The following is a 25,357-nucleotide window of genomic DNA, read 5'->3' on the forward strand; positions in this document are numbered from 1 at the left end:
TGGGAACTTCAGACTGGAAGAGAAGCCAGCTAACTTATTTTATGAGGTATGAAGTTTATGTACCTGCTTGTTGAATCTTACCTCAAGAACCCTGTCAATGGATTCAACTGGACACAACATGATGAATAATGTGAAGATATAAATAACTATCACAGATATAACAAACAGAACTGTAAAAAGAAAAAGAGAAATACAACATTAAACACACTGTCACGCTTCGTGTTTGCATATATATCTATTACAATAACCCCTGAATAACAGTTCACAACATGTATTTTGCATTGGTAGACCATATACAAGTACATATTACATGAAACAGTCTTGGATTTCTCTCCTGTAAAATTATACCGCAATGCTTTTATTGTATATGCAAAAAAGCCACCTTAAACACCTGGTTAATTCTCATTAACTTATGAAAACAATGTAGCTTATGTGACACTTAACTTACAAGAAGGCTTCCCCTTTCACAACAACAGAATATACATCTCAAAGCACACTGCAGTGGTGGATATAATCCTCATTTCACGTTAGTACGCATGCACATATGTGTATATCTGTGTGTGTGCGTGCGTATGTGTGTGTATATATATATATATTTTCCTCCATTAATCTTCTAAAACAAATATATACCATACATATAATTTCAGATAAATACAAAATGACTAAATTACAGAAGTTCAAATCAACCACTGCCCTAGCAACAAAAAGTTACAGATTTTAGATTACCCTTTTTTGCACTCCCAAGAAATGACCATTTTTAAAAAGTAAGTTTTGAGGCCCATAATACAGACCAGAATCTTTCAGAATTCTGAAAAACATTAAAGCAACTGAATCTAAATCTAAAAAATCTGCATGTGAGATTTCTAAATACACAAAACTATCTTAAGGATATTAGCGAGCAGATTTAGTGTATGCAGCAAGCACACAGATTTAAGAAGGTACAAATGTTATTATCCCGTGTCTTAAACAAAACAGCAGTGGAATGCAGGAGTATTCTGCTACCAAAATCATTGAGTCAATAGAGAAACTTCATTCAATATAGTGGTAATGACTGTATTTAGGTGGTTTTCCCAGAGAGCGCATACCATTTAAATTTCATGCATCTTACTTTGGAAAAAAAAGTTAAAATTTGTAGAATGTGAGAATTTCTGCATTAACCTTCCCAAATTCCCAGAGGAAATCTTGACTATTCTACAATACTGCCCCATCTCTTTTCACCTGAGAAACTATCCCCTCCTTCTTCTCTTGGGGAAACCCCACATTCTTGCAGCAGCAAATCTGTTACTGCAAAAGCAGCACAACACGCGCCTGAACAAATGTGCTAAGTGAACAAAATACACCTACTGTAATTTGGAATTCTTACTTAGAAAAATACAGAAGAATTGTATATAATGAGAAGAGACTTACCATTTTTGTAGCAAGGCTGCCTAAAGGGCTTCCCTTTAGAAAAGACAATTGCCACTATGAGGTACTGGAAGCTGGAGATAAAAAACACCGTTGTGTTTTCATAGTTTTTGATATTGTGCTCATCGTGAAGAGTTTCATTCTCAGGTTGGGAGGAACTGGTGTTTGTGGCTGCTGATAAGTTACAGGCACTGCAACACAGAAGAACATTCAACATGGACTCAAAGTAGAAGACTACAGTAAGTTTTAGCCTTGTCTTTATTGTGAAAATAATTCCAGTATAAATTGCTACAGAGGTTATGGTGGGTATGTTTTGGACATTTTACCACAAGTAATGAAGTAATTCAGAAAGGCCTTTGTGTTAGGTGGTGACAGGTCATGAACTGGAGTTTCTTCTGTGCCCTGTGAGTTCTGGGTTTCCATTGTGTCAGTTAGTGATACGAATTGTATAGGACTTATTGTTCTACTGCCTGTTAAGTAAGTGAATTTTACAAACTGAAAAACAAACGAAGCGAGATAGGTATAAATAACAGCCTGTAGCCCAGTTTGCTGCTGCTTCATAACAGGATGATAGAACTTCATTATACAGAGCTGAAATAAGCATAAAACCCATGAAGTTTGGATCTGAAAATTGCTCTGAAGTTCAGGGTTCTTCAGCTTCAGGGATCCAGTGCAGGCCCCACTTCTACTAACATTAACAACTGGATGTAATTGCTAAGACTCTCTCTTAGTACACAAAACTATCATACAAAGGTTATTACTTTCCCTTCCTTTCCACCCTCCAGACAGTGATGTAAACACTGACAGTCCATCTCTGATGGTCTCTTGTGGCCCTTGCAGCCATTCCTTATAAGGCAGTCACAGAACTCCCCCAGTACATTATCTTCAACCCTTAGAATACGGTTCTGTAGTGTTATACATCGTGGTACTGCAGCTCAGTGAAACTTCTTCTGTACTTCACCTCCTCTAGCAGCCCAATCCCATAACACTCACTTCACTAACCCTCCTAACCCGGACGAAATGAACCTATTACGTCGCTGGCCCTGATCTAACTTCCTGAGCATGAGACGATTATTCCTCTTCCCCCTAGAGGGCAAATCATCTCTCATTCTCTGCTTCCCTTGCAGCATACCCAGCCCTTTGCCAATTCTTCCACACACTATATCCTGATCATCTGACATGACCCCACCTTTTCCTACTGGTCCCCATGAGTCTTACAGGCAGCAGGAAAGAGGGAGACCTCCAGTTCTGTGACAGAAGCTGGCAGGGCAAGCTGAGGCCCACTCAAGGCAAGAATCCCACTGTAGTTTGATTCCAAGAAATCAGATGCCTTTTCTCCTTCCACGGCAAGGAAAACTGCACATTAGCCATTTGCCATGCGAAATGCACCTTGGAATTTCCTAGTTACCAAAGGGCATTAAATTATTTATAAACCATTCCCCCTAATCAGTGCTACCATATTCTGTATTTACCCGTGTACAACTTACTCTGCCTGTGTGGTCCAGGGCTCATACCAGGGTTGCTGTTTGACCCAAATAAATCCTATGGTTTGAAAACCAAGGCAGGTGAAAATCTGAGACAGAACTGAGCAGAGAAGTTGACCTGAGATGAGACCTGAAGGTGGCCTCTGTGCAACAAGCTCCTTCCAGGCAGGATTTAAACTCACTGTATTGGGAGAAAGAAAATCAAGGACAGTTTATAATCTGCACGTTTCCCAGTATTATTTTGTTTAACTTTTATGGAGTGAGGCTATGTCTACGCTAGGAGCTCTGGGCAGGGTGACCAAACGTCCCAATAAAATTGTGGCCATCCCAATATTTAGGCATTTGTTCCGCGTCCCGATCGATGTTAGGTCAGGACGCAATTTGTCCCGATATTTCGCGGTACTCCATTTTGGGGGTGGGGGGTTGATCCGCCAGTGACTCCCCCTCCCCAATGTGTCCCTATATTTCTTTCCTCTCATCTGGTCACCCTACCTCTGAGTGTGATTTCCCTGCATCTGCACCATACCACACTAGCTCTCCTGGGACTTGCAAGAGGATAAGTAGCCATGGTAGCACAAGTAGCAGCCGCCTGAAACTGGGAGGGGTAAGCACTCAGCATGGTTCAGCCATGCCTCTGGGCTACCATGATTACTCACCTATTTATACTCACACAGGCTTGATGAGAGCTAGTACAAGTATGTGTCTGCAAGCCGGGGACTCTCACCCCTACCTCGTAGCCTAGACAAAGCTTCAGAACGTTCTACTTGTGACTTTCAGATATTTGCATTGTCTCAAGTTGCTTTGGTGGTTCTGTGTGTGTATCAGTTTGTATCAGTTTGTACAAGGCAGCATCTCGATAGGCTGCTGATACAGAGATGGTGAAAACCAGCCTCCCATTGGCTAACCCAGCCTTGTGGCACCCAGGGGAGTAACAGCAGAGGTAGACCGAGCTTCCCATCTTCATGGCACCTGTAAGAATCACCAGCAATTACAGGTGCCCTGTCTGTGTTTTCAGACAGTATACCTCCATTTCAAGAGCAATAATTCTTCTGTTAATATCCCCTGAGCTAATCATTCGCTGCTTGCTTTCAAGTGTGGATAAATACATATGCCTACAGCGCAAGTGAGAATGTAATCTCTTTGTGCATGAAAAAAATCCACCTGTGAAAATGTAAACAACAAAGTGTAATCGCACCATGATCTTTTGGATTAAAAGAATCTTAACTCTTTAAATAACGCCTACTCGCTTTTGGTCAAATTTCAGCCTCACTGTACTGTCAAGAGCTGCATTCATGACATCATGGCTGCTAATCAACTTTGCGTGGTGGCACAACGTCACATACCTGAGCTAGCGCCGATTTAGTGCAATACTTTAGCATTAGATTTTCTAATTCATACACTCTTTGGGGGATATTCCCACGGTTTTGTTCACCCTTTTCTGCTACATTCCCTTAAGGAGAGACAGACGTAAGTGGCATCGCTATCTTGGGATAGAAAGGGAAGGAGAGAAGGAGGTTCCTGTGTTCTTGCCTGCTGGCGTGTATCAGGTACGGAGGTGGAAGGTCAATCCCTCCTCCTACCTATCCCTGGTGCACAGAGACTGAGAGAACAGCTGGCAACGAAACAGTAACTACTGACTGAAAGTAGAAATCACCCAAAAAAGGACAAGGGCCACAAGAGACCTGTGGCTGCACAAGGACAACCAAGAACATACTTACTTGCATGACAGACGTAATTAACAATGTAAATTTAAACCACTGACATGAACAATGGGACTGAAAACATGAAACAACGGGATTTTTACCTTCAGGTTTTTTTTTAAATAACCCCATCTCCCTCCCATACTATAGCTACATGCAGAACCGTAGAAGAAAGATGCAGTGAGACACCTGTCAGAAACTTGGGGACTTTATCATATGGTTTATTCATACTTTTGAGATGGTACCTTTACAGTTACCAAACCAAAAGTCATATTGATGTTAGTAGGAATATTTAACAAGATACTAAAAAGTATGTGCTTGAGATGCACAATTTGCTCTTTTTTCATAGTTAAACAGCTGATTGCTAATAAAACAAAACATCAGAAGTAATTCAGCATAATACTCACTGGTAAAGACAACAACCAAAATGATTGCCAGATCGATGAAAAGAAACTGGAAATCTCCTAAATTACTCAGGATCTATACAGAAAACACAAGTGCAATATTACTCATTTCTTCACAGTAAGAAACATTTTATAGCTTTTTTAAAAAATTCATTTGCATGAATACTTGCCCAGAAACTTTATAAACCATGGGTTGATCCAGTAATGGGCTGAGTATCCGAACTCTGTGGGAGTCAGGAGTACCATGCCCCTTGCAGGATCAACCCCTGTGGTAGCAATGTTCTGTATGACACTAAAGCATGCAGATTCAAATCAATTTCTAGGTAGTTTTTCAGTGTAAGTTGTTTTTTTTGGCCAAATTAGTAGATAACAATGCTGCCTACACCCAGCAAACAAAGGCGACCTTAAACTTTGAAGTTCCCCAAGAGCTCTACACAAGAAAATCCCATTCATTTAATCACACAGCAAATGGCTCTAAAGCTGCCACTCCAAAACTCCCTTACTACTAACTGGTATTCTGAATTAAAGATACAGAGGTGAATTAACCAACAACAGTTAAAGTGGAGGGAATTTCCACCGAAGGCCTTTAAATTAAGAGATTTCTGCCACAATACACCCATTTTCTTCCCCACAACTCACTCTCTTCCAATTGCTCTCTCTCAAGCTGTATGTCATTACTGACATGTCATTTTGTTTACAGTACTGTTCCTTTGGTAGTTATTGATACTATGGCATGGTAACCAATGGAAAAACAGGGTTTCATTCTACACGGTCTGTTAGGTTTTAGTATATTATTGCTCTCTCTAGGTACATACCTCCATCACAGCAGTTCTGAGAGCCGTTATAACCTGATTTGGTTTTTATTGTCTTTAATAAACAGAAATTGTTACCATTGTATTCCTTATACTAACTACTGAGAAGGACATGAAATGCTGTGAATACCGTGGGAATGTTAGCTAGTCATCAAAGGCAAAGTTGTAATATTTCTAGATGACCATTATATATATTATCTAGAGAACGAAGGCACGATTAATCTTACCATAATCATCAAGCTCCCAAAGAAATTGACAGTACGTTAATTTGCACCAGCCAGAGGTTAATTTGCTTATCTTAAACCCTTTGAAATATATTTAATAATGTTTGAGTGCTATATTGTCAAATACTCACAGAATATAGTAGGGTAACGCTGAAATACTGGATAATGCTGTACAAAGCCATAAATTTAAATACGCAAAAGGAAGTTATTAAAGCAGCACGGCCTTCCCTGTAAAAACAAATACACCCACATAACTATAGCTATTTAAGCCAACAATTATAGCCCGGTGAACAAAAAGATAGCTAGCACTGAACAGAATAGCCAATGCAGTGAGATATTTTCTGCTAAAGATTGAAAGGTCAAAGACATGTAAAGAAACTGAAATGAAAAAAAAGTGGGGGAAGGAGGGTGAGAATATATTTGCTAGCTGATCACAATTATGAACATGCCATCTACAGAGAAACACCACATTTTTGCTTTATGCTGTTTAATTTAAAAAAGGTTTACTGGAAAACCAGTAAATAAATTAAAATGCATCTCTCTTCTACGGTGGCACATTTTTACTCGACAGATTGCTCTGTGTGTGCATTCAGAATCAGATCTGCTGACGTCAGGGAGACAAATCACTTTTGAGCCCTTATTCCAGAGCCTGCACAGCTGCAGTGTCCTGAACCAGATTCTATTCTGCCTCATGCATCAGGAACGTTGTTAACCAAGTTCCAGTTGCTGGGACAAAAATCAGTTCTCAGCAACTCCATTTGAAACATCAATAGGTTTCTCCCAAACTTATAGTTAAGGCAGAAGTTCCTCAATAATTTTTATTGCTGGTGATTATGCACAAGCAGGAAAGAACATTGCTTGCCTCTCAGACCCCAAGTTAAGTTTGCAGGGACTGACAACACCTAGAAAGAGACACCTTTATACATGTAAACAGAGTAAATCTGGTCCAGAAATCATTGAGATAAACATGAAAATGCACGTTTCTCCTTCACTGTCACTCTTCAGAGCAGAACTGCACTTCAGGGCATGAACAGAATCTGTGTCGCGAACAGCAACTTTTTCAGTCCTGAATGGTCTCTCTCCAAGAGCACAGATATCAGAATTGTTAAAGCTGCCTGTAAATGCCAAAAAATTAAGCCTGATTTCTAATGGCAGCAAATCAATTAATTCTTAGGAAATTTAATATTCCTTCAGACTACTTCGGATGGATAAAGGCCCACTCACAACTTTAAGGAAGAAATTAATTTTACGTGGACAAAAATTGGGATAAACACATATGGGATCATGCTGTGGAAATACAATACATTACTCACAGAGTGCCTTTACTAAAAGCGAAAAATATTAAGGGTTATGTCTGATCCTCAGGATCCAAACTGGGCCCCTCTCAAATCAAATAGGAATTTAAACAGTATATGGAGAAAAACAGGCAAGCACTGCTTTGATTTCATATTGGGGGCACATAGGATATTGCCTTGCACACAGTGCTACATCACTTCTACTTACGGGAAACAGCTTGTTGAAAAGTCTGAGGTGCGTTACCTGATAAGGTTTGGCACACAGGAAATACTAGGAGTTCTGGAGGTGAATGCTGATGCCACAGAAGCCTCAAGTTCAGACAGGGATATACCACCATGGGCCTTCTTCAGTGCCTGCCAGTTATCATGAGGATAGTAAGAGATTTTTTAATAATCTTTTAGCTTTAAAATTCACAATAATGTGACAATAGCTCCTTAAACAAAATAGAAGTGTACTTACACCACAGTCATTTGCACCATCTCCACACATGCCAACATAGTAACTATAAAAACCAGACAAGTGTCAGCATTCTACTTCATTCCACAACTGTAATACTTATTTCATCTATACTGAACACTTCTATACAACCTGACGCTTTCCAAGTGCTGTGCAGACATTAACGAATCCTCAGGATAGTAGGTTATTACTATTATCATGATGTAGATAGGGAAACTGAGGCAGAAAAGTTAAGTGACTTGCCCCAGGTCAAGAAGCAAGCGATGGTCAATGACATAGCCAGGATTAGAACTCAGAACTTTGTGACCACCTTTCCCATACTTAATCTACTGAACCATGCTGCCTCTATAGCCTGGGAAAGGTGTATCTTGCATTATTTTGTTACATATTTTTCAATTTATTTCTAAGGTATCAGATGGAAACTATCCCTAACACTAGGGGAAAAAAATACAGCTGCAAAAATAAATCAGCCATTAGACTAATCTCCACTAAAAAAAAGGTAAGAGCCGATTTGACAGGACATGAATAACAAAATAAACAGAATTCATCCCACAAATATTTACTTGTTTAATAAGTAGAAGTTAACTGAGGATATTCACTGTTCACACTAAGGCAAGTAACAAGATTTTTGATTATGCCTCAGAAACACATTGGTCAATTTGTCTAAATTGATGCTGTACCAAATTTAATTCTTCCGTTGCAACCTCCTAAAAAAGCAGCTACTTCAAAAAGCTGCGTTCCACAGTCCTCCAATAAATGACACTATTTTTGAAAGAGCTCTATTAATTGTCCAATTTGCCAACTGAGATGTTATAGTCGAGCCTTTTTACCAGGCTAAATGTAAATAGCTCAAACAGTAAAATGCTCTGTTTTCCCCCAAGAACATTTTTCTAACACACTAAACACCCAACGTTTGCAGAAACAAACAAATACTCACTCCACATTTTGTAATGCTTCCACTAGCTGGGTTTTCTGATCAGGTGCCATGCGGGCAAATACAGTGCCATGCAACACCAGCTGAAAGACAACGGATTTCTTACCAACATTAGTCTCAGTGCAAAATCTGCACATCATCCAAAAGGCCAAACGCCAATCAGGTTACTAACCTTGGGCACAAGGTCCTGAAAATGCTCCAGTATAACTGCGAATGACTTTCCATTCATTGCAAAATGGTATTTAGTCAGCTGGAGGTCCTCAAGACTTTCATGGACCAATTTAATTGGAATATCCTGTATCAAAAGAAGGAACTTTGGTTATTTTAGTCATAATATACTTACTCATATTCTTCATATTTTAAGGCACTATATAAAGGACCAACAGAAATAGTAGCTTTGGAAATACAGCTTTAATAAAGGTTGCTGAGAATTTTAATTTGAGCTGCAGGAAACCTTGTAAGATTAAATTACACATATTTAATGGCAAAAATTCTACAGTTTATTACACAGTTAATTATAAATAAATATTTTAGAACAAGCCCTTTAATAAAAACAGATTTTTGATGTTTGAAAGAATCACCTGCAGCTGCAGCACCAATCTACCAGATATTTTTTAACATGTGTTTAGAGTAACATTTGATATTTTACTGCTGGTTGGTTTTTTAACACTGAAAGCAGTAAGCAGAACTAGAGTATGCAGGGTCCCAGGGCACAAATGACATCGAGTAACAGGTCTCATATGTGAGGATGCTGCTGTGTCTGGGGCCAGTCTCTGCAGTTTTTTGCTGCTTTGGAAAGGTGGTTGTTTAAGACACTACCCTGCAGCACTGATGACAAATGTTTTTTTTTAAACTGACTCAAATGGGAATAAGATCAAGCCCTTAAATGGAGGCAATTTAACACTGTATAATATATCCTAGGATGGTATCTTTATGCAGGCCAGTGTTCAGTAAAGCTGTTTGTCCTTAAGACAGGTTTCATTATATTTACTTTTTCCCCTGAAGAGGACAAAACTCAGCACTAAATAGATCTCAAGAGCAGAGTTCAGTTTCAATGTAGTTTCATTATTTTAATGTACGCACAGTGCTTTGAAGAGGAGAACAACAATATAAATATCACTATTATTACTATCTATCTCTCAGCTGTACTTAATGCTAAGGGCCTTAAAATTATGCTGCTCTACCACAGGTAGCTGATGGCTTACCAACCACACCGCTCGTCAGGATTTTGGTGTGCTGCCAATGAACAGCTTCTGCAATAGTGAGGCAAACCCTGTTGGCCAGCTGAGTGCAGACCCAGATTTCCTCAAATTTTCCCAAACAATTTTTCCAGACAGAAAATGAATCAACTCTGAGCTTTAGTTGTTAATTAAACCAAGCAGAGTTCAGCGAAAGACGAAATCACAAGAATTTCTTTCTTGAAACAGTTAGCGGTTCTAAACCCAGCCCCATATTATGAATGGCAGGATTGTGCTGTACTTCTGGGATTGCATTTCATGGGTAAGTTAAGAAGTGCACTTATGATGACTTGTACAACTATGTACTAGAATAATTTAAGGAAACTAAAGAAGTGAACCTAGCAGCGACTCTCATGCTAACACTTGTCGAGATAAAGCAATGCAGAAATTACCTGTGAGTTAATGGCTGGTGATGAATTAGTGCATTTTGTAAGGGTATCTGCATAATGCCATTTTATCCTGGCAACTTGCCCATCCTTTGGAGGTAGCGCTTCAGCAATAATGACCTTATCCTGAGGTAGAATCATTCCACAGTCTCTAGCCACAGAGATAGCAGTTAACATGTTATCACCTGTTAAGCAAGTAAAGTAAAAAAAGGGTTTCATTAAACAAATGGCAATATAGATGAACACCAGGAAAGGAACATACTTGAGTGAAACCTGCTTTAAAATAGCAGCAGCAGCAGATCTGTCTGACTGGCATCAGTGACTTCCTTACAACAATTCAAATCCACAGATAGCCATGATATTGTACTTCCTGGTACTTAGTCTTATTTAGTCTGCAGAAGAGAAGAGTGAGGGGGGATTTGATAGCAGCCTTCAACTACCTGAAGGGGGTTCCAAAGAGGATGGAGCTCAGCTGTTCTCAGTGGTGGCAGATGACAGAACAAGGAGCAATGGTCTCAAGTTGCAGTGGTGGGGGGGGCCTAGGTTGGATAGTAGGAAAACCTATTTCCCTAGGAGGGTGGTGAAGCACTGGAATGGGTTCCCTAAGGAGGTGGTGGAATCTCCTTCCTTAGAGATTTTTAAGGCCTGGCTTGACAAAGCCCTGGCTGGGATGATTTAGTTGGTGTTGGTCCTGCTTTGAGCAGGGGGTTGGATCAAATGACCTTCTGAGGTCCCTTCCAACCCTAATCTTCTATGATTATTAAATACCTACTATCATCAATTTCATTGTATTGGGGGGAGGAGGGAAGACAGAGATACAGCATTGAAAGTCTTGTGCATGTTTCAGAGGGTACACAGTTTGTTCTGGGGTACTTAGGAAGTATGCATCCTTTTAAAAATATTGTCCAAAGTGACTTATGCAAGGTCATATGAAAAGCATGCCATATAACAGGCAATAAAATCCCAGTCCTGACTCTTTGTCCCTTCATTTATATAGCACCTTTCATTCCAGGACAATATATAATTGTGTTTGCTCATTTCCACCTACTTGTGTCTCTACGCCCTGACTAATCTGCCAAACATTTTAAATTACAACGATATTTCTAGCTTTCCTCGTGTTGCAGTTGCAATATCATTCTAGTTTGCGCAAACCTCACAAAACTAAACTTGGGTGACCCACTTTACTATTTCACAGCCAAATCTTTTTTCTTTTCTCTTCCAGGATAGTAATGTAAGTGGTACGGTATCTTGTGTGTTTGAGTATCATTTCTGCAAGATCTCCACTACCATTTCCATGGGTAACAGAAGTCCCATGTCTACTCCACACCTACCAAGATGTAAAAGCTATAAACAGAAATATTCCTGGAGAAAGAACGAAAGAGGCAGACGGACACACCACTTTTAATTCTACTGAAATACAGTGGAGCAGGAAAGTTTATTCAGAAGGACCATAGGTCAGATCAATTAATTCAATCAAAATAACTATCAATAAATCACAGGAACACCACAGCATTGTTCACAGTTCACTCTTGGATATTATTATAGTAAGGTAGAATTCTGGTATATCTATACAAAAATTTAAATTTTTCCCCTTCAAATGAATGCATAATTTTTAACAAATAGCACAAATCATATTAATGTGACTTTCCATTGCATCTTCCTTCCAAGCATCTCAAAAGTGCTTTATACATATTACTGAACTAAACCTCATACAAAAACGGTTACCCATCTTTTAGTAACTGTTGTTCTTCGAGATGTGTTGTTCATGTCCATTCCAAGCAGGTGTGCGCGTGCCGCGTGCACGCCAGCCAGAAGATTTTCCCCTAGCAGCGTCCATAAGGTCGGCCCTGGCGCCCCCTGGAGTGGCGCCACCACTGCGCCCTATAAAGCGGCCCACCAACCCTCCACCCCCTCAGTTCCTTCTTGCCGGCACTCCGACAGAGGGGCAGGAGGGTGGGTATTGGAATGGACTTGAACACCACATCTCGAAGAACAACAGTTACTAAAAGGTGGGTAACCGTTTTTTCTTCTTCGAGTGGTTGTTCATGTCCATTCCAAGCAGATGACTCACAAGCCTGAACCTAGGTGGTGGAGTCGGAGTTCACTGCTGACTGGAGAACTGCATGCCTGAAGGCTGCGTCATCCCTTGCCTGGTGCGTGATGGCGTAGTGCGACGTGAATGTGTGGATGGAGGACCACGTGGCTGCTCTACAAATCTCCTGAGTCAGGATCTGAGCCAGGAACGCCGCAGAGGAGGCCTGCGCCCTAGTGGAGTGGGCTGTGACCGAAGGGACAGGGGTCTTAGCTATGCAGTAGCATTCCCAGATGCAGGTCACAATCCACGAAGAGATTCACTAGAGGAGACCGGGAGCCCTTTCATTCTATCCACCACCGCCATGAAGAGCTGCGTTGAGCATCTGACCAGCTTGGTACGCTCGATGTAAAAGGCTAAGGCCCTGCGGACATCTAGGGAATGTAACCTCCGCTCCTCACTGGAAAAGTGAGGTTTCGGATAAAAGACTGGAAGAAAGGTATCTTGTCCCATGTCGAACTGTGAGATGACCTTGGGGAAGAAGGCCGGGTGAGGTCTAAGTTGGACCCTGTCCTTATAAAAGACAGTGTACGGGGCTCGGATGTTAACGCCCTGAGCCCCGACACCCTCCTGGCCGAGGTGATCACCACCAGGAAAGCGGTCTCATACGACAAGTACAACAGGGAGCACGAAGCCAGGGGCTCAAAGGGAGGCCCCGAGAGGGCGGACAGGACCAGGTTCAGGTCCCAGGCAGGAGCTGGCTGACGAACATGCGGAAATAGCCTGTCCATACCCTTGAGGAAACACCCCACCAGCGGGCTCACAAACACCGAGGTACCCCCCTCTCCCGGATGGAAAGCCAAGACGGCCGCCAAGTGAATGCGAATCAAGGAAAGGGAGAGGCCTAGTTGTCTGAGATGAAGCAAATAGTCTAGGATAATAAGGATTGGGACCCCCAGAGGACCGTGACCTCGCTGACCCGACCATATGGAGAAGCGCTTCCATTTGGCCAGGTAGGTGGCCCCGGTTGATGGTTTCCTACTACCGAGCAGCACTGGTCTGACCTGCTGGGAGCACTGCATCTCCATCGGGTTCAGCCATGCAACATCCAGGCTGTGAGGTGGAGAGATTCCAGGTTCGGGTGGCGGAGGGAGCCCCGGTCCTGCGTGATCAGGTCCGGAAGCAGGGGCAGCGTCAGGGGGCGCCTGAACAGACAAGTGCAGGAGTGATGTGTACCAATGTTGGCGCGGCCATGCCGGAACTATCAGAATTACCCGTGCGTGGTCCCTGTGGATCTTCAAAATCACCCTGTGTATCAGAGGGATCGGAGGAAAGGCGTAGAGCAGACTGACCTCCCAAGACTGGAGGAAGGCATCTGACAGAGACCCCTGACTGCGGCCCGGGAGGGAGCAGAACCGTCGGCACTTCGTTTTCCCTTGAGGCGAACAGGTCTAACTGGAGAAAGCCGCAGAGATGGAAGATTGAGCATACCACATCCCGTCGGAGGGATCACTCGTGACCCCGGGACGAGTGGCTGAGGGTGTCCGCCAGGCCGTTCTGTTCTCCTGGAAGGTAGAAAGAACGCTGTCAGGTGGGAAGCATTGTGGATGCAGAAATCCCACAATGCGAGGGCTTCCCTGCACAGGAGAGAGGAGCATGCACCCCCCTGTTTGTTGATATAAAAGACTGTCAATGTGTTGTCCGAGAGGACTGAAACACATCTGCTGGCCAGGTAGGACTGGAAGGTCAAGCAAGCCAGGTGGACCGCTCTCAGCTCTCTGACACTGATATGCAACTCGAGGTCCTCCAGTGACAACAAGCTCTGTGTCCTGAGATTCCCCAGGTGCGCTCCCCAACCCCGATCCGAGGCATCCGTTACCAGAGAGGGGGGGGGTTGAGGGGTGGCAAAGGGGACGTCCATGCACACTTTCTGCGGGTCGAGCCACCACCATAGCGAACTCAGCACCAAGGGGGGAATGGAAACCACTGAGTCCAAGGGGTCCCTGGTCGGGCAGTGTACTGTTGCTAACCAGGACTGTAGCGGGCGAAGCCGGAGTCTGGCATGGTTTACCACATAGGTGCACGCTGCCACGTGACCCAACAGCTGGAGGCAGATCCACGCTGTGGTAATCAGGGCACGCTGGAGTCCGAGGATGAGCTCGGAAACCGTGTGGAACCTGGATTCCGGAAGGAACGCTCTGGCGTGAGTGGAGTCCAGAACCGCCCCTATGAACTCTATTCGTTGCGTAGGAGACAAGGTGAACTTGGCTTCGTTCAAGAGGAGATCGAGATTGAGAAAGGTTCGCCTGACGAACAACACCTGAGCCTCCACCTGCTCATTGGTGTGGCCCTTTATGAGCCAATCGTCCAGGTAGGGGAATACCTGGACGCCCCGCCTGCACAGGAAGGCCGCCACAACTGCCATGCACTTTGTGAAGCCCCTTGGGGCAGCTGACAGGCCAAACGGGAGCACCGTGAACAGCAGATGGGCGTTGGCCACGACAAACCTGAGGTACCGACGGTGTCGGGGAATTATGGCAATGTGGAAATAAGCATCTTCTACGTCGAGGGCAGCGCACCAATCTCCTGGATCCAGGGAGGGAATGATTGAGGACAGGGAGACCATGCGGAACTTGAGCTTTTGTACAAACTTGTTCAGCTGCCGCAAGTCCAGGATGGGTCTCAGGCCCCCTTTTGCCTTCGGTATTAGGGAATACCGGGAGTAGAAGCCTTTGCCCCTGAGCTCCTGTGGGACTTCCTCCACCGCCCCTGCCTCCATGAGGGACTGCACTTCTTGAATTAGAAGTTGCTTGTGAGATGGGTCCCTGAAGAGGGACGGGGAGGGGGGCTGGTGGGGTGGGAGGGAGGAAAACTGGATAGAATATCCTCTCTCTACAGTGCAGAGCACCCCAGCTCTCCGACATGATTCGGGAACAGGCATGGTAGAAGGGGGACAGACGTGACCCACAGGTAGGGGTAGAAGGATCCAGAGTCTCGATAGGTAGGTCGCCCTCAACCGTACCATCAAACAGGGGGCCTAGGCCCCGATGACAGTCTCGATTGACGGGATGCCTGGCCGGAGGGGTGGCATTGGTGACGCCTCCTGCCATTTCTGCCCCGCCTGTGCCCCAGCTCCTGGCGAGTCTGAGGCTGGTAGGGGCGTGGGGCCGCCTGCGGCCTAAACTGCCTGCGCTGGGTCATAGGGGTATGCAAGCCCAGCGAGCGAAGTGTGCCCCTCAAGTCCTTTAGGCTATGGAGACGCTTGTCCGTTTTTTCTGAAAACGGCATCTGCTCCTCGAAGGAGAGGTCCTGAATTGTCTGCTGGACCTCACAGGGAAGGCCTGAGACTTGGAGCCAGGCTCCTCGCCTCATGACCAGGCCCGTGGCCAGGGTGCGCGAGGCTGAGTCCGCCGCATCTAAGGCCGCTTGGAGAGAGGCTCGGGAGATCAGTTTCCCCTCCTCCACCAGGGCCGAAAACTCTGACTTCGAGTCCTGGGGGAGGAGCTCCATAAACTTCGACATGGTTCAACATGCGTTATGACCATATCGGCTTACGATCGCCTGTTGGTTGGCAATACGGAGTTGTAGGCCTGCCGTAGAGTACACCTTTCTACCACAGAGGTCGAGTCTTCTGGCGTCCCTGTTCTTTGGTGTTGACCCCTGAAAACCTTGACGCTCCCGTTGGTTGGCTGCATCCACCACCAGAGAGTCCGGGGGGGGGAGTGAGTGTACAAGTGTTTGTGCCCCTTAGAGGGGACGAAGTAGCGTCATTTCGTTCTCTTGGCAGTAGGGGCCAGTGAGGCTGGCGTCTGCCATAAGGTGTGGGATGTATCCGCTATGGTCTTGATTAACGAAAAAGCCACCCTGGATGGCCCTGAGGGAGCCAGGATGTCTACTACCAGATCCGCGTCCACCTCAATTTCCTCAGCCTGGACTGCGAGGCTCTGAGCTGCTCGCCTGAGCATTTGTTGGAGGATCCGAGTGTCCTCCAGGGCCGGTGCAGCAGTCGTGCCCGAGACCACTTCGTCCGAGGAGGAAGACGAGGAAATTACTTGGATCGGCCCTTCCTCAGGTGCATGTAGCCCTTCGGGGTCCTGCGGCACACAGTACTGTGGTTGCACGGCTGGTTCCGATTCTAAATGCGGCACCGCGACTGGTACCGGGGTCGCCAGTGAGCGGCTTGGCGTATCGGGCGGTGCCTGCTGAGCCCAAACTGTAGTTGCTGCTGGTGTCGCTGCCCAGCTAGGGGGTGCTGAACTTGAATATGGCACACCCCTGCCCGGCGACGGTGCCGGTGGAGGAGGCAACTGCACCGCGGCCACCGAGGCTGACCTTGATCGAAGACCACACGCCTGGCCTAGCGACTGGTGGTAGGCCCAGGGGGTCCAAAATGGCCACTGTAAGGGCGGATGCCATTGTTGCTGCCACTGTGGGTAATGCCCGAAACCGATCTCCAGCTCCGCAACCGGCTGGAGCGGTAGGAATCTGCCTCTGAGTCTGAAGTCTCTGAGTAAGAGGACCTGGGGGGAGCAGCACCCCATGCCGTTGGAGAGCGATGCTGAGGCGGCGGGGAGCCTCCTATCTGGTCCGGTGCCACCCGGGTGGCGCAGGGCGGAGAGGGAGGCAACATCATGGCCGGCTTGCCCCTAGACTGTACTGGGGGACGAGCTACAGTCTGCAACTCCCTACTACGATGCAGGGAGGCTGGCGCCAGGAATCCCATCAAGTCTGAGGCCACCTCGAATGCCTCCAGTGTTGAGGGGAGGCGCAAGTCTCCGCTGAGGTCCGAGGATCTAGGCCAGTCCGGACTTGACCGCCCTCTCTGCGGTGCGGGAGTCAACGGAGCAGCCGAGGGCTGTAGCCCAGCCTATCCGCTTGCACCCGCGGACAGCATCAGCCTCTGGATGTCCCGGTGGGGTGACTGTTCCCTCACCAGCTTCCTCTTCTTAGCGGGCACCGGAGACAGTGAGCGGTGCCACACTGAGGCTGACTTCCTATGACTCGACTCTGTTCGGTGCCTGGTTTTAGAAGACTTGAGCTGGGCCCTAAGTTCTGATGCCGGTGCCGTGGCGCTCCGCACCGAGGAAGATGTGCTGGGCACCGCCTCGGCTGGTTCCAGGTCCGAGGGTGGCCACAGGGCAGCCTCCATCAGGAGGACTCTAAGTCTTTGAGCTCTGTCTTTGAGAGTTCTCGGGCGGATGCCCCTGCAGATAGAGAACTGGTCCTTTTGGTGGCTCTCTCAGAGCACCTCAAACAAGCAGAGTGCGGGTCACTCTTGGGCATGAATTTCCCACAGTCTTTGCAGAGTTTAAACCCGGGGGACCTCGGCATGCCCCAACGGGCGACAAAACGTGGAGGGGGAACCTCCCAACTACCAAGAACTATATACAAATGACCTAAGTAAACTAACTATATACTAACTATATACACGGATTATACACGATGATAGGACACTGCTAACTTGCTATGCGCAAGAGAAGTTCCAGCTAGCCATCACCAGCGGTAAGAAGGAACTGAGGGGGTGGAGGGTCGGCGGGCCCCTTTATAGGACGCCGTGGTGGAGCCACTTCAGGGGGCGCCAGAGCCGACCCTACGGACACTGCTAGGGGAAAATCTTCTGGCTGGCGTGCACGCAGCGCACACACACCTGCTTGGAATGGACATGAACAACCACGCGAAGAACCCCTCCTTTTACAGATGGAAACTGAGGCACAGACAGTTAGACAACTTGCCCCAGGCCACACAGGGAGTATACAGCAGAGTAAGGAACAGAATCTAGATCTTCTGGCTCTTAGTCTTGTGGGTTGTCACAAGATCATACTTCCTCTCTTCAGATACCAAAAGCAGAAATGTTATTGTCCCTGTCTTGTCTTGTTTCTGTACAATATCAAACTTTTTCTATATAAAAGAGAGTGAACTTGGACCAGAGAAACTAAATACAACTCAGCTTTACACTCTGGATGTCAAATGTAACAACCCACATAGAACATATAACACATAGATGGGAAAAAGCATTAAAGCCTTTCAAAACAATACATTTATTTGTTCTCAAAATGTTGGATTAACTATATTCTAACCTGTGACCATAACAGTGCGAATATTGGCTTTATGCAAGTCTTCAAGTACAGCAGGGGTTTCTTCCTTTAGTTTGTTTTGCATTATAATTAACCCCATAAAATCCATGTTGCTTTCAATGGCATCTCTGTAACAACAGGGGAAAAACATTTTCAGAAAAATTACAGCTAATTGATGTAAGGTGGACTGCTTTTTTTTTTAATAATGTGACTATGCTTTTATGGCAAAGCAAAGAGAAAGATTTTATTTTTAATTGTGAAAAATAATAAAAAGATTCATCCTCATAAGCAATTTGAGAAATAATTTCTGTTAATTTTTAATTAGTTTATTTAAGGGGAAAAAATGTAATCACAAAAGTGGAAAAGAAGTCACTCATTTTGTGCAGTAACTGCATTTCTTTGAGATGCGTGTCCCTGTGGGTGCTCGTGCACCTCTGGAGTCCTTGATCCGAGATTTTCTGTCCATTCAGCCCGTGCATGCGCGCTATAGAATCTCATGCCACACACAAGGGCACATAGGGCTGCATATTTTTTTACATTTAGCTGGAGACCCAAATCTAGGAAGAGAGAGAGAGCTGTCTGGGGAAATTAGTACCTTTTTCTAAGATCAACCCTTGAGTAGCCAGTCATCGAGATATGGGAAAAATCAAATTACTCCTTGCCAAAGGTAGGCAGCGCCTACTGCTAGACCCTTTGAGAACATCCTTGGGGCTGAACAGAGACCAAAAGGAAGCACTCGATATTGAAAATGATCCTGGCCCATAGTGTTTCCTCTGTGCAGAATGTATTGCAGTAGGGAAATAGGTGTCTGTAGACTGAGCGCCAAAAAACAATTCTCCTGCTTCTAGAGAAGGGATAACAACTGCCAGAATCACCATCCCAAACTTTTGAGACTTTACAAATTTGTTCAGTCATCTTAGTTCTAAGATTGGTCTCAACTCCCTGTCCTTCTGTGGCATGAGAAAATACTGTGAGTAAAACCCTTCCCCCCCACGTGAGGGGATGGGACCAGTTCGGTCACTCCTAAATGATGGAGCGAGTATACCTCTTGACTCTGTATAGTCTTATAAGTGGGGTCCCCGACTCACTTGTCTGTTTTAATATGCTGCCAGGCCTGTTGGAGATGGGAAAGATCCAACAGTGATGGCAAAAGTTTGCAGCTTGCAACCTAGAGGTGAGGGAGGGGTCAACCCTCAGCCAACCCAAACTGTTGATTCAATGATAACTGGGTACTCACTGAAGGGGCTGGGATGCTCTTTGCCTCTGGAATTTGTCTCTTTCTAAAGGGTTCAGTGATTCTGTGAAATCCAGAGAACTGGGCTCGGCACAGTTTCTGTGCAGTCTGAGACCTGCTAAATCTCCTCTTGTTCATAGGAATGTATCTACCAAGGACATCAATATGGCCCGGTAGTCCTTCCGTGTGTGCAGAGACTTGTCCATAGTCCCCAAGAAGAGCTTCTGACTATCAAACTGCAGGTGCTCAACAGTATTCTGAAGCTTTCTTGGGAACCCTGACAGCTGGAGCCACAATGTCCGTTGCATGACAACTGCTTTGGAGATAGTTCTGGTGGCAGTGTCTGGGACATGTAAGGACACTTGGAGAAAGGCTCCAGCTAATAACTGACCCTCCTTAATGATGGCCTGGAAGTGCTTTCTATGCTCCTGTGGAAGATGATCAATATAGACTGCAAAACTGACTGATAGTTTAAAATCCGAAATTGTAAGGTCACGGATGAATTGGCCTTTTTGCCAAAAAGGTCTAAACTCTTCAGGTTGTTATCATAAGGAGTAGACCTGGAGTAATACTGGTTACTCTGCTCATTTATGGCATCCACCAGCAGGGAATTAGATGGGGGATGGGAAAACAAAAATTCTGAGTCCCTGGGGAGTACATAATATTTCTTATCTGCTTGTTTACCAGTTTGTGGGACAGTGGAAGGAGTTTGCCACACAGTCTTTACTGGATCCTGAAGCACTTCATTAATGGATAGCACAATTCGGGTGGGTGTTGTCAACTGTAGAATGTCCAGGAGTTTGTGCTGTGAGTCTTTACCCTCCGCAAGAGGTAACTGGAGGGTGTCAGCCATCTTCTTCAGAAGGTCCTGGAACTGGTGAAAACTGTTGGCCATCGATGGTAACGGAGGCATGACTGAATTGTCCAGAGATGAAGACAAAATAGGAGTTTGAGGGGTAGCCTTTGTCTGTCCTGGCCTCTTGTTTTCAAAGGACTCCTCGTGTTGGGGGTTTGGTGGTGGAGACTGTGTAACTCATCTCCCAGTGCGACCCAGATGTCTGGCAAATTGCTACTTATGCACTGCCCAAGGATCCCAGCATGCCCACTGACAGGCCCAGATAACGGGGGGATGGTACCCAGGACTGATCCCACAATCCCAGATGTGGGGAAGAATCCTTGTTGAAGGATGGGTTCCTGAAACAATGTGGAGGGAACCCCACAGTGAAAGGGGAGGACTGACTGAATGTCTCCTTCATCCTCCTCAATGTCCTCCAATGCCCCCCCCCCCCCCCCCCCGGCAACAGAAAATGGCAGAGAATCTTGTGGCACCCGGAAGCAATGGCAATCCAGACACCAGGGTCTCAGTGCCAAGAGCTGTTCAGTACACATAAGCCGAGGGGACACCAGCTTGCCTAACACTGACACATCCTGGGAGTAGCAGACTTATCCTGTGCGAAATGGGTTGAGATTGATGCAGCAGTTGAGGCGGATGGTACTGTTGATCTGGAGCACGTAGGCGGCAGGGCTAAAGGTGTCTGGCACTGTGATTTTGCTGGTACTGATGGAGCTGAGTGTGAAGGCACCATTAAAAAGTCTGATATAGACGGTGCTGTTCTAGATGAGTATATGCCCTGGGCCTTGCTGTCCTTCTACACAGTACCCCAGGGCCTGCTAGTGCCATACTTCTCTGAAGTGCTCTGGCATCTCCCAGCCCCACTGGTACCGGAAGAAGAGTCATTCATCTCCATGGTACCAAACTGAGAGGTCGAAGATTGACACCGCAGACTTAGCAGGGGACTGAGGCCTTTTGGGAGCCAGCTTCTTGTGGTGGGAGACCTGGGACAAGGTTGAAGGAGCCCTGGGTCTGTCCGGAAACAGATGTATGCAGGGATCTGCTGACATACTCAGAAGCAGGTTGAAGGGAGCATTCCATCATCGGAAGGTTCAGTTTGGTCTCCCAATTCTTCTGTGCTCTAGGATTTGAGAGCCAGGCAAAAGTTACCCTTCTGGAACTCTCCCAAGCAACACACACACTTAGAGTGGCCATCACTGACTGAGACGGCCTCCCAACAAGAAAGGCAGTGTTTGAAAACCGGCAAGGCAGGTATGCCAACCAGACCAAACAAGCTCCCTCCAAAAAAGGGGGGAAAGGGAGAGGAAAATACCCACAACTCTCACTAGTATCTAATTAATTCTATAATAACAGCAACTAACACTAACTAAACACTAAACTAACTACACATCAACAATAAAACGCCCTGAGGCATGCCAACAGTGGACACACTAGAGCCCGTCTCAGGCAGAGGCAGTAGAGAAGAAATGGAGGGCAGTTCACCCACAGAGCCCTATATACTTGCAGTGCGCAGCACATGGCTGCACAGACCTCATGTGCGCCAAACATACACCGCTAATGGAAAATCTCCAATCAAGGACTCCAAAGGCATACGAACACCCAAAGTGTAACACCCACAGGGATATTACTCGAAGAAGCAGCAGCAGCAGCAGCAGCTTTTTAAAAAATATCCATGTCTAGAAAGTATTTCTCAGGGAAGAAACTAAACTGAATTTTGGCTTTACAAACAGAGCATCTTATGGAATACTTTGAAAGTCATTAGAATTATAGCCACATTTGTGTCTTTGTTTCAAAGCCACAACTTTAATTACTTTCCCAGGAAGCTTACATGGAAAGGTGCAGGTAATAAATGGGGATGATCACAGAACTCTGGAGGTTTCTAAATAGACACATGATCTACCATACTTTCATTATTTTCTTCTGTCACTTCTGTGACAGAACAACATGGAAGTATGCAAGACACTGGCGTTTTTCGTGAATGTTCAGTTGCTTCTGTTGATTCTTCCACATCTGAAACATGAAGTCTGATTCTCTACTCTGGTCCATCAGCTTTGAGCTGCTGTAACTCCCTTACTCAAATAGAGTGCAGACCTTGTGCAACAGTGTGTAGAATCAGGTTCACAATCCTCATTATGTCTTCCATGTTTGGTTGTTGTCAGGAACACCACATCCAGTGACTCTTTAATGGATGCGTTACCTTCTGCTACATAAATATACTTATATTTAAGAAGAAAGTAGGGATTGTCATGTTAATCTGTATCAGATACCGCAACACAACAGTTATGGTACACTGTAGGGTCAGGGCTTTTCCACAGCATGCACTTTATCACCAAAAGACACTTGCTTGCCTTAGGCTTCTCTGCCTAATGTCCAGGATACTAACATCACTGCACAGTTCTGCAGGTGAGTAGACACAGAAGAAAGAGCTAGACAGGAGATGTAATTTAGGTAAAACCAAAACAAGCAGCCTCAGGCAATTCAAGTAGTACAAAGAATGTAAATAGTGCATGTTTTAGTATGAATGGTCTTAAATATGTTAGTTCTCAATTAACAGTAGCCCCTCTTACCTGTTAATATTCTGGACTTTGTGCCATGAAAGTTTTGATTCCAATTTTCTGTGAGCAAGAGCGATAACTCTGAAGCCCTGCTTAGTGTAGTCTTCCAAAATGGTTTCAAAATCAACAGGAACTTTAAAAAAATAAAATAAAATAAAATAAATAAAATAAAATAAAATAAAAGGCAATTACTGAATTATTAAAACCGCCCATATCACATCTGAACTCTATGAGAAAAGTCAGTTTATTCCTTTACCTGTTTCTTGTTTACACAAACTGGCAATCACCTCTGGGGCACCTTTCATGAATGCATCCATTCTCTTCTCCCCTAGCACTCTTGCTATTACACACATGCGTTGCAAAGCAGAAGAAAATGGAAACTGACGCACAATTCCAATCTCATAACTGGCCTGTACAATTAATCAGATACAACAAAGAGGGAGAGTTGTTGGGTATATCTATCCCCTTTATTTTTATAAAAGCCATTTTCTTAGGAAAAGGGAAAATATTCACACTTACCGAGAGCTCAAATAGTTCCTAAAAAAGAGACACAAAAAAATCTTTGTTTCTAACAATCTATTACAGAGCCTCATTTCAAAGCTATATTTCCAGTGCTATTATCAGATATGTATCATATCAGCAATACATCTGAATAATATGATATGGCAGTTGCATCCACAAGATAGATTTTCAAATTTAAACAGCACTGTATTGTAATTAGGCTTCACAAGTTTGATATTAATGTCTTGCATTTATATAGTGCCTTTCACCCCCAATGATCCTAACGCACTTCACAAACGCGGTGTAATAGTGAAAGCACGAACCTGGCATCGATAGATAAGAATTTTATTCCCAGCTTTGCCACAGAGGTGCTGTGTGTCCCTGTGCCTCAGTTCTTCCACATGGGGAGAAAACTTGCCCACCTCAGCGGGTGGTGAGGTATAACGCATTAGAGTTTGAAAAGTGTTTGGGGCATATCTATGCAGCAAAGAAAACCTGTGGCTGGCCCATGCCAGCCAACTCAGGCTCACAGGGCACGGGCTGCAGGGCTGTTTCACTGTTGTGCAGACTTCCAGGCTCAGGCTGGAGTTTGGGTTCTGGGACCCTCCCCGTACACCCTTAGAGACTCATGGATTGAAGGTGCTAGAGAATTGCTAAGTACTATTCTTTATTGCTATAAATTCAGCGCTGTTATACAAATTAAAATGCAGAACCCCGTTGTGAAATATGGTATGAGTTTAACAATGCACTCCCAACTCCACTCAACAACTAGGGCCAGGAAGTAAAAAGAGAATATTGCAGCTAATACATGGGGAGCATACAGAGGCAAACTAGTTACCATGTAAGGATACCTAATTGTTCCAAAAAGCAACATAGTATCTTTAAAACAACCAGAAGTGATCAGAGCATCATCATACTGATGCATTAATTTGGCGTCAAGTAGTGCCATCTACCCAATCACCAACTCCTGCAATACCTGAGTGCTCCCTATATTTTCCCTTCAAAGTAGCCATCAGTCCTGATCCTGTTTAGGATTAAATCTGCAGGACCACAATAGAGAGGAATATGCATCCACTCTTCACTCCTCTAATGAGCTAAAGAACAAAATGCATGCAGAACAGAGATTTATATTTGCTTGAAATTTTGTACCATTTCCTGATTTTTGGCAGGTTTGGATTCTGGAAAAAGCTGTTTTGGAGGTCGAACCACGGTTGGCATTATTCGATTATGAAGAGCTGTTTCCTCTTCAGTTGCTTCTTCCAGAATCTATATGAAAACAACAGCTAATTCACTTTTTTCATTAACTAACTTTACATCAGACAATTATATTTCTGAAAACAACAAAAATTCCAGTAGTCAACATCAAGAGCTCTATCTTTCTCGACAGGATTTCTATTAAGAATCAACAATACTAAATACCAATGAAAGAGCAGATAGGCCAACGTCCGTTCAAAAACTTTAGCTAAAAAAAGGGTGCACACATTGTGCCAGAAACTGACCCACACTCCCAAGACTGGAGAAAAGCGCATTAGATATTAAGAACTCTTTCAGTGTCAATAATTTAGGTTTTCGTATGAGACATAAGTATTTTTAAAAGATGAGTTTCTGGCTTGACACTCTCCCTTTAGAGTGACACTTCAGTACTGTAGCACATCTAGGAATTTAAATCTTGCAATCTGAGGATGGGTATAACAGATCATATATCATATGACTATGTGACATTTCAAATTACTGCACTTAGAAATGCTGATTCCCTTGAAAGAACCAATG

General features: G+C 44.7%; 1 protein-coding gene across 5 annotated transcripts in view; it reads right to left on the reverse strand.

Moving 5' to 3' along the window:
* ATP13A3 (ATPase 13A3) overlaps nucleotides 1-25,357 on the reverse strand; it is a 137,766-nt gene that overhangs the window by 11,642 nt on the left and 100,767 nt on the right. For 4 of the 5 annotated variants that reach the window (XM_050963860.1, XM_050963859.1, XM_050963858.1 and 1 more), the window contains 15 exons: nucleotides 24,737-24,853; nucleotides 23,606-23,623; nucleotides 23,343-23,496; nucleotides 23,099-23,219; nucleotides 18,448-18,572; nucleotides 10,345-10,523; nucleotides 8,887-9,009; nucleotides 8,718-8,797; nucleotides 7,784-7,826; nucleotides 7,568-7,677; nucleotides 6,160-6,256; nucleotides 4,996-5,068; nucleotides 2,892-3,069; nucleotides 1,408-1,595; nucleotides 82-170 (listed from right to left, as the gene is read on the reverse strand). In XM_050963860.1, the coding sequence (XP_050819817.1) occupies nucleotides 82-170; nucleotides 1,408-1,595; nucleotides 2,892-3,069; nucleotides 4,996-5,068; nucleotides 6,160-6,256; nucleotides 7,568-7,677; nucleotides 7,784-7,826; nucleotides 8,718-8,797; nucleotides 8,887-9,009; nucleotides 10,345-10,523; nucleotides 18,448-18,572; nucleotides 23,099-23,219; nucleotides 23,343-23,496; nucleotides 23,606-23,623; nucleotides 24,737-24,853 (1,695 nt within the window). Of the gene's footprint in view, nucleotides 1-81; nucleotides 171-1,407; nucleotides 1,596-2,891; nucleotides 3,070-3,764; nucleotides 4,339-4,995; nucleotides 5,069-6,159; nucleotides 6,257-7,567; nucleotides 7,678-7,783; nucleotides 7,827-8,717; nucleotides 8,798-8,886; nucleotides 9,010-10,344; nucleotides 10,524-18,447; nucleotides 18,573-23,098; nucleotides 23,220-23,342; nucleotides 23,497-23,605; nucleotides 23,624-24,736; nucleotides 24,854-25,357 lie in introns of those variants that run through there. The other variant, XM_050963862.1, reaches the window with a different exon arrangement.

The sequence above is a fragment of the Gopherus flavomarginatus genome, chromosome 8 (assembly GCF_025201925.1).
Source record: "Gopherus flavomarginatus isolate rGopFla2 chromosome 8, rGopFla2.mat.asm, whole genome shotgun sequence".
Taxonomy (NCBI): domain Eukaryota; kingdom Metazoa; phylum Chordata; order Testudines; family Testudinidae; genus Gopherus; species Gopherus flavomarginatus.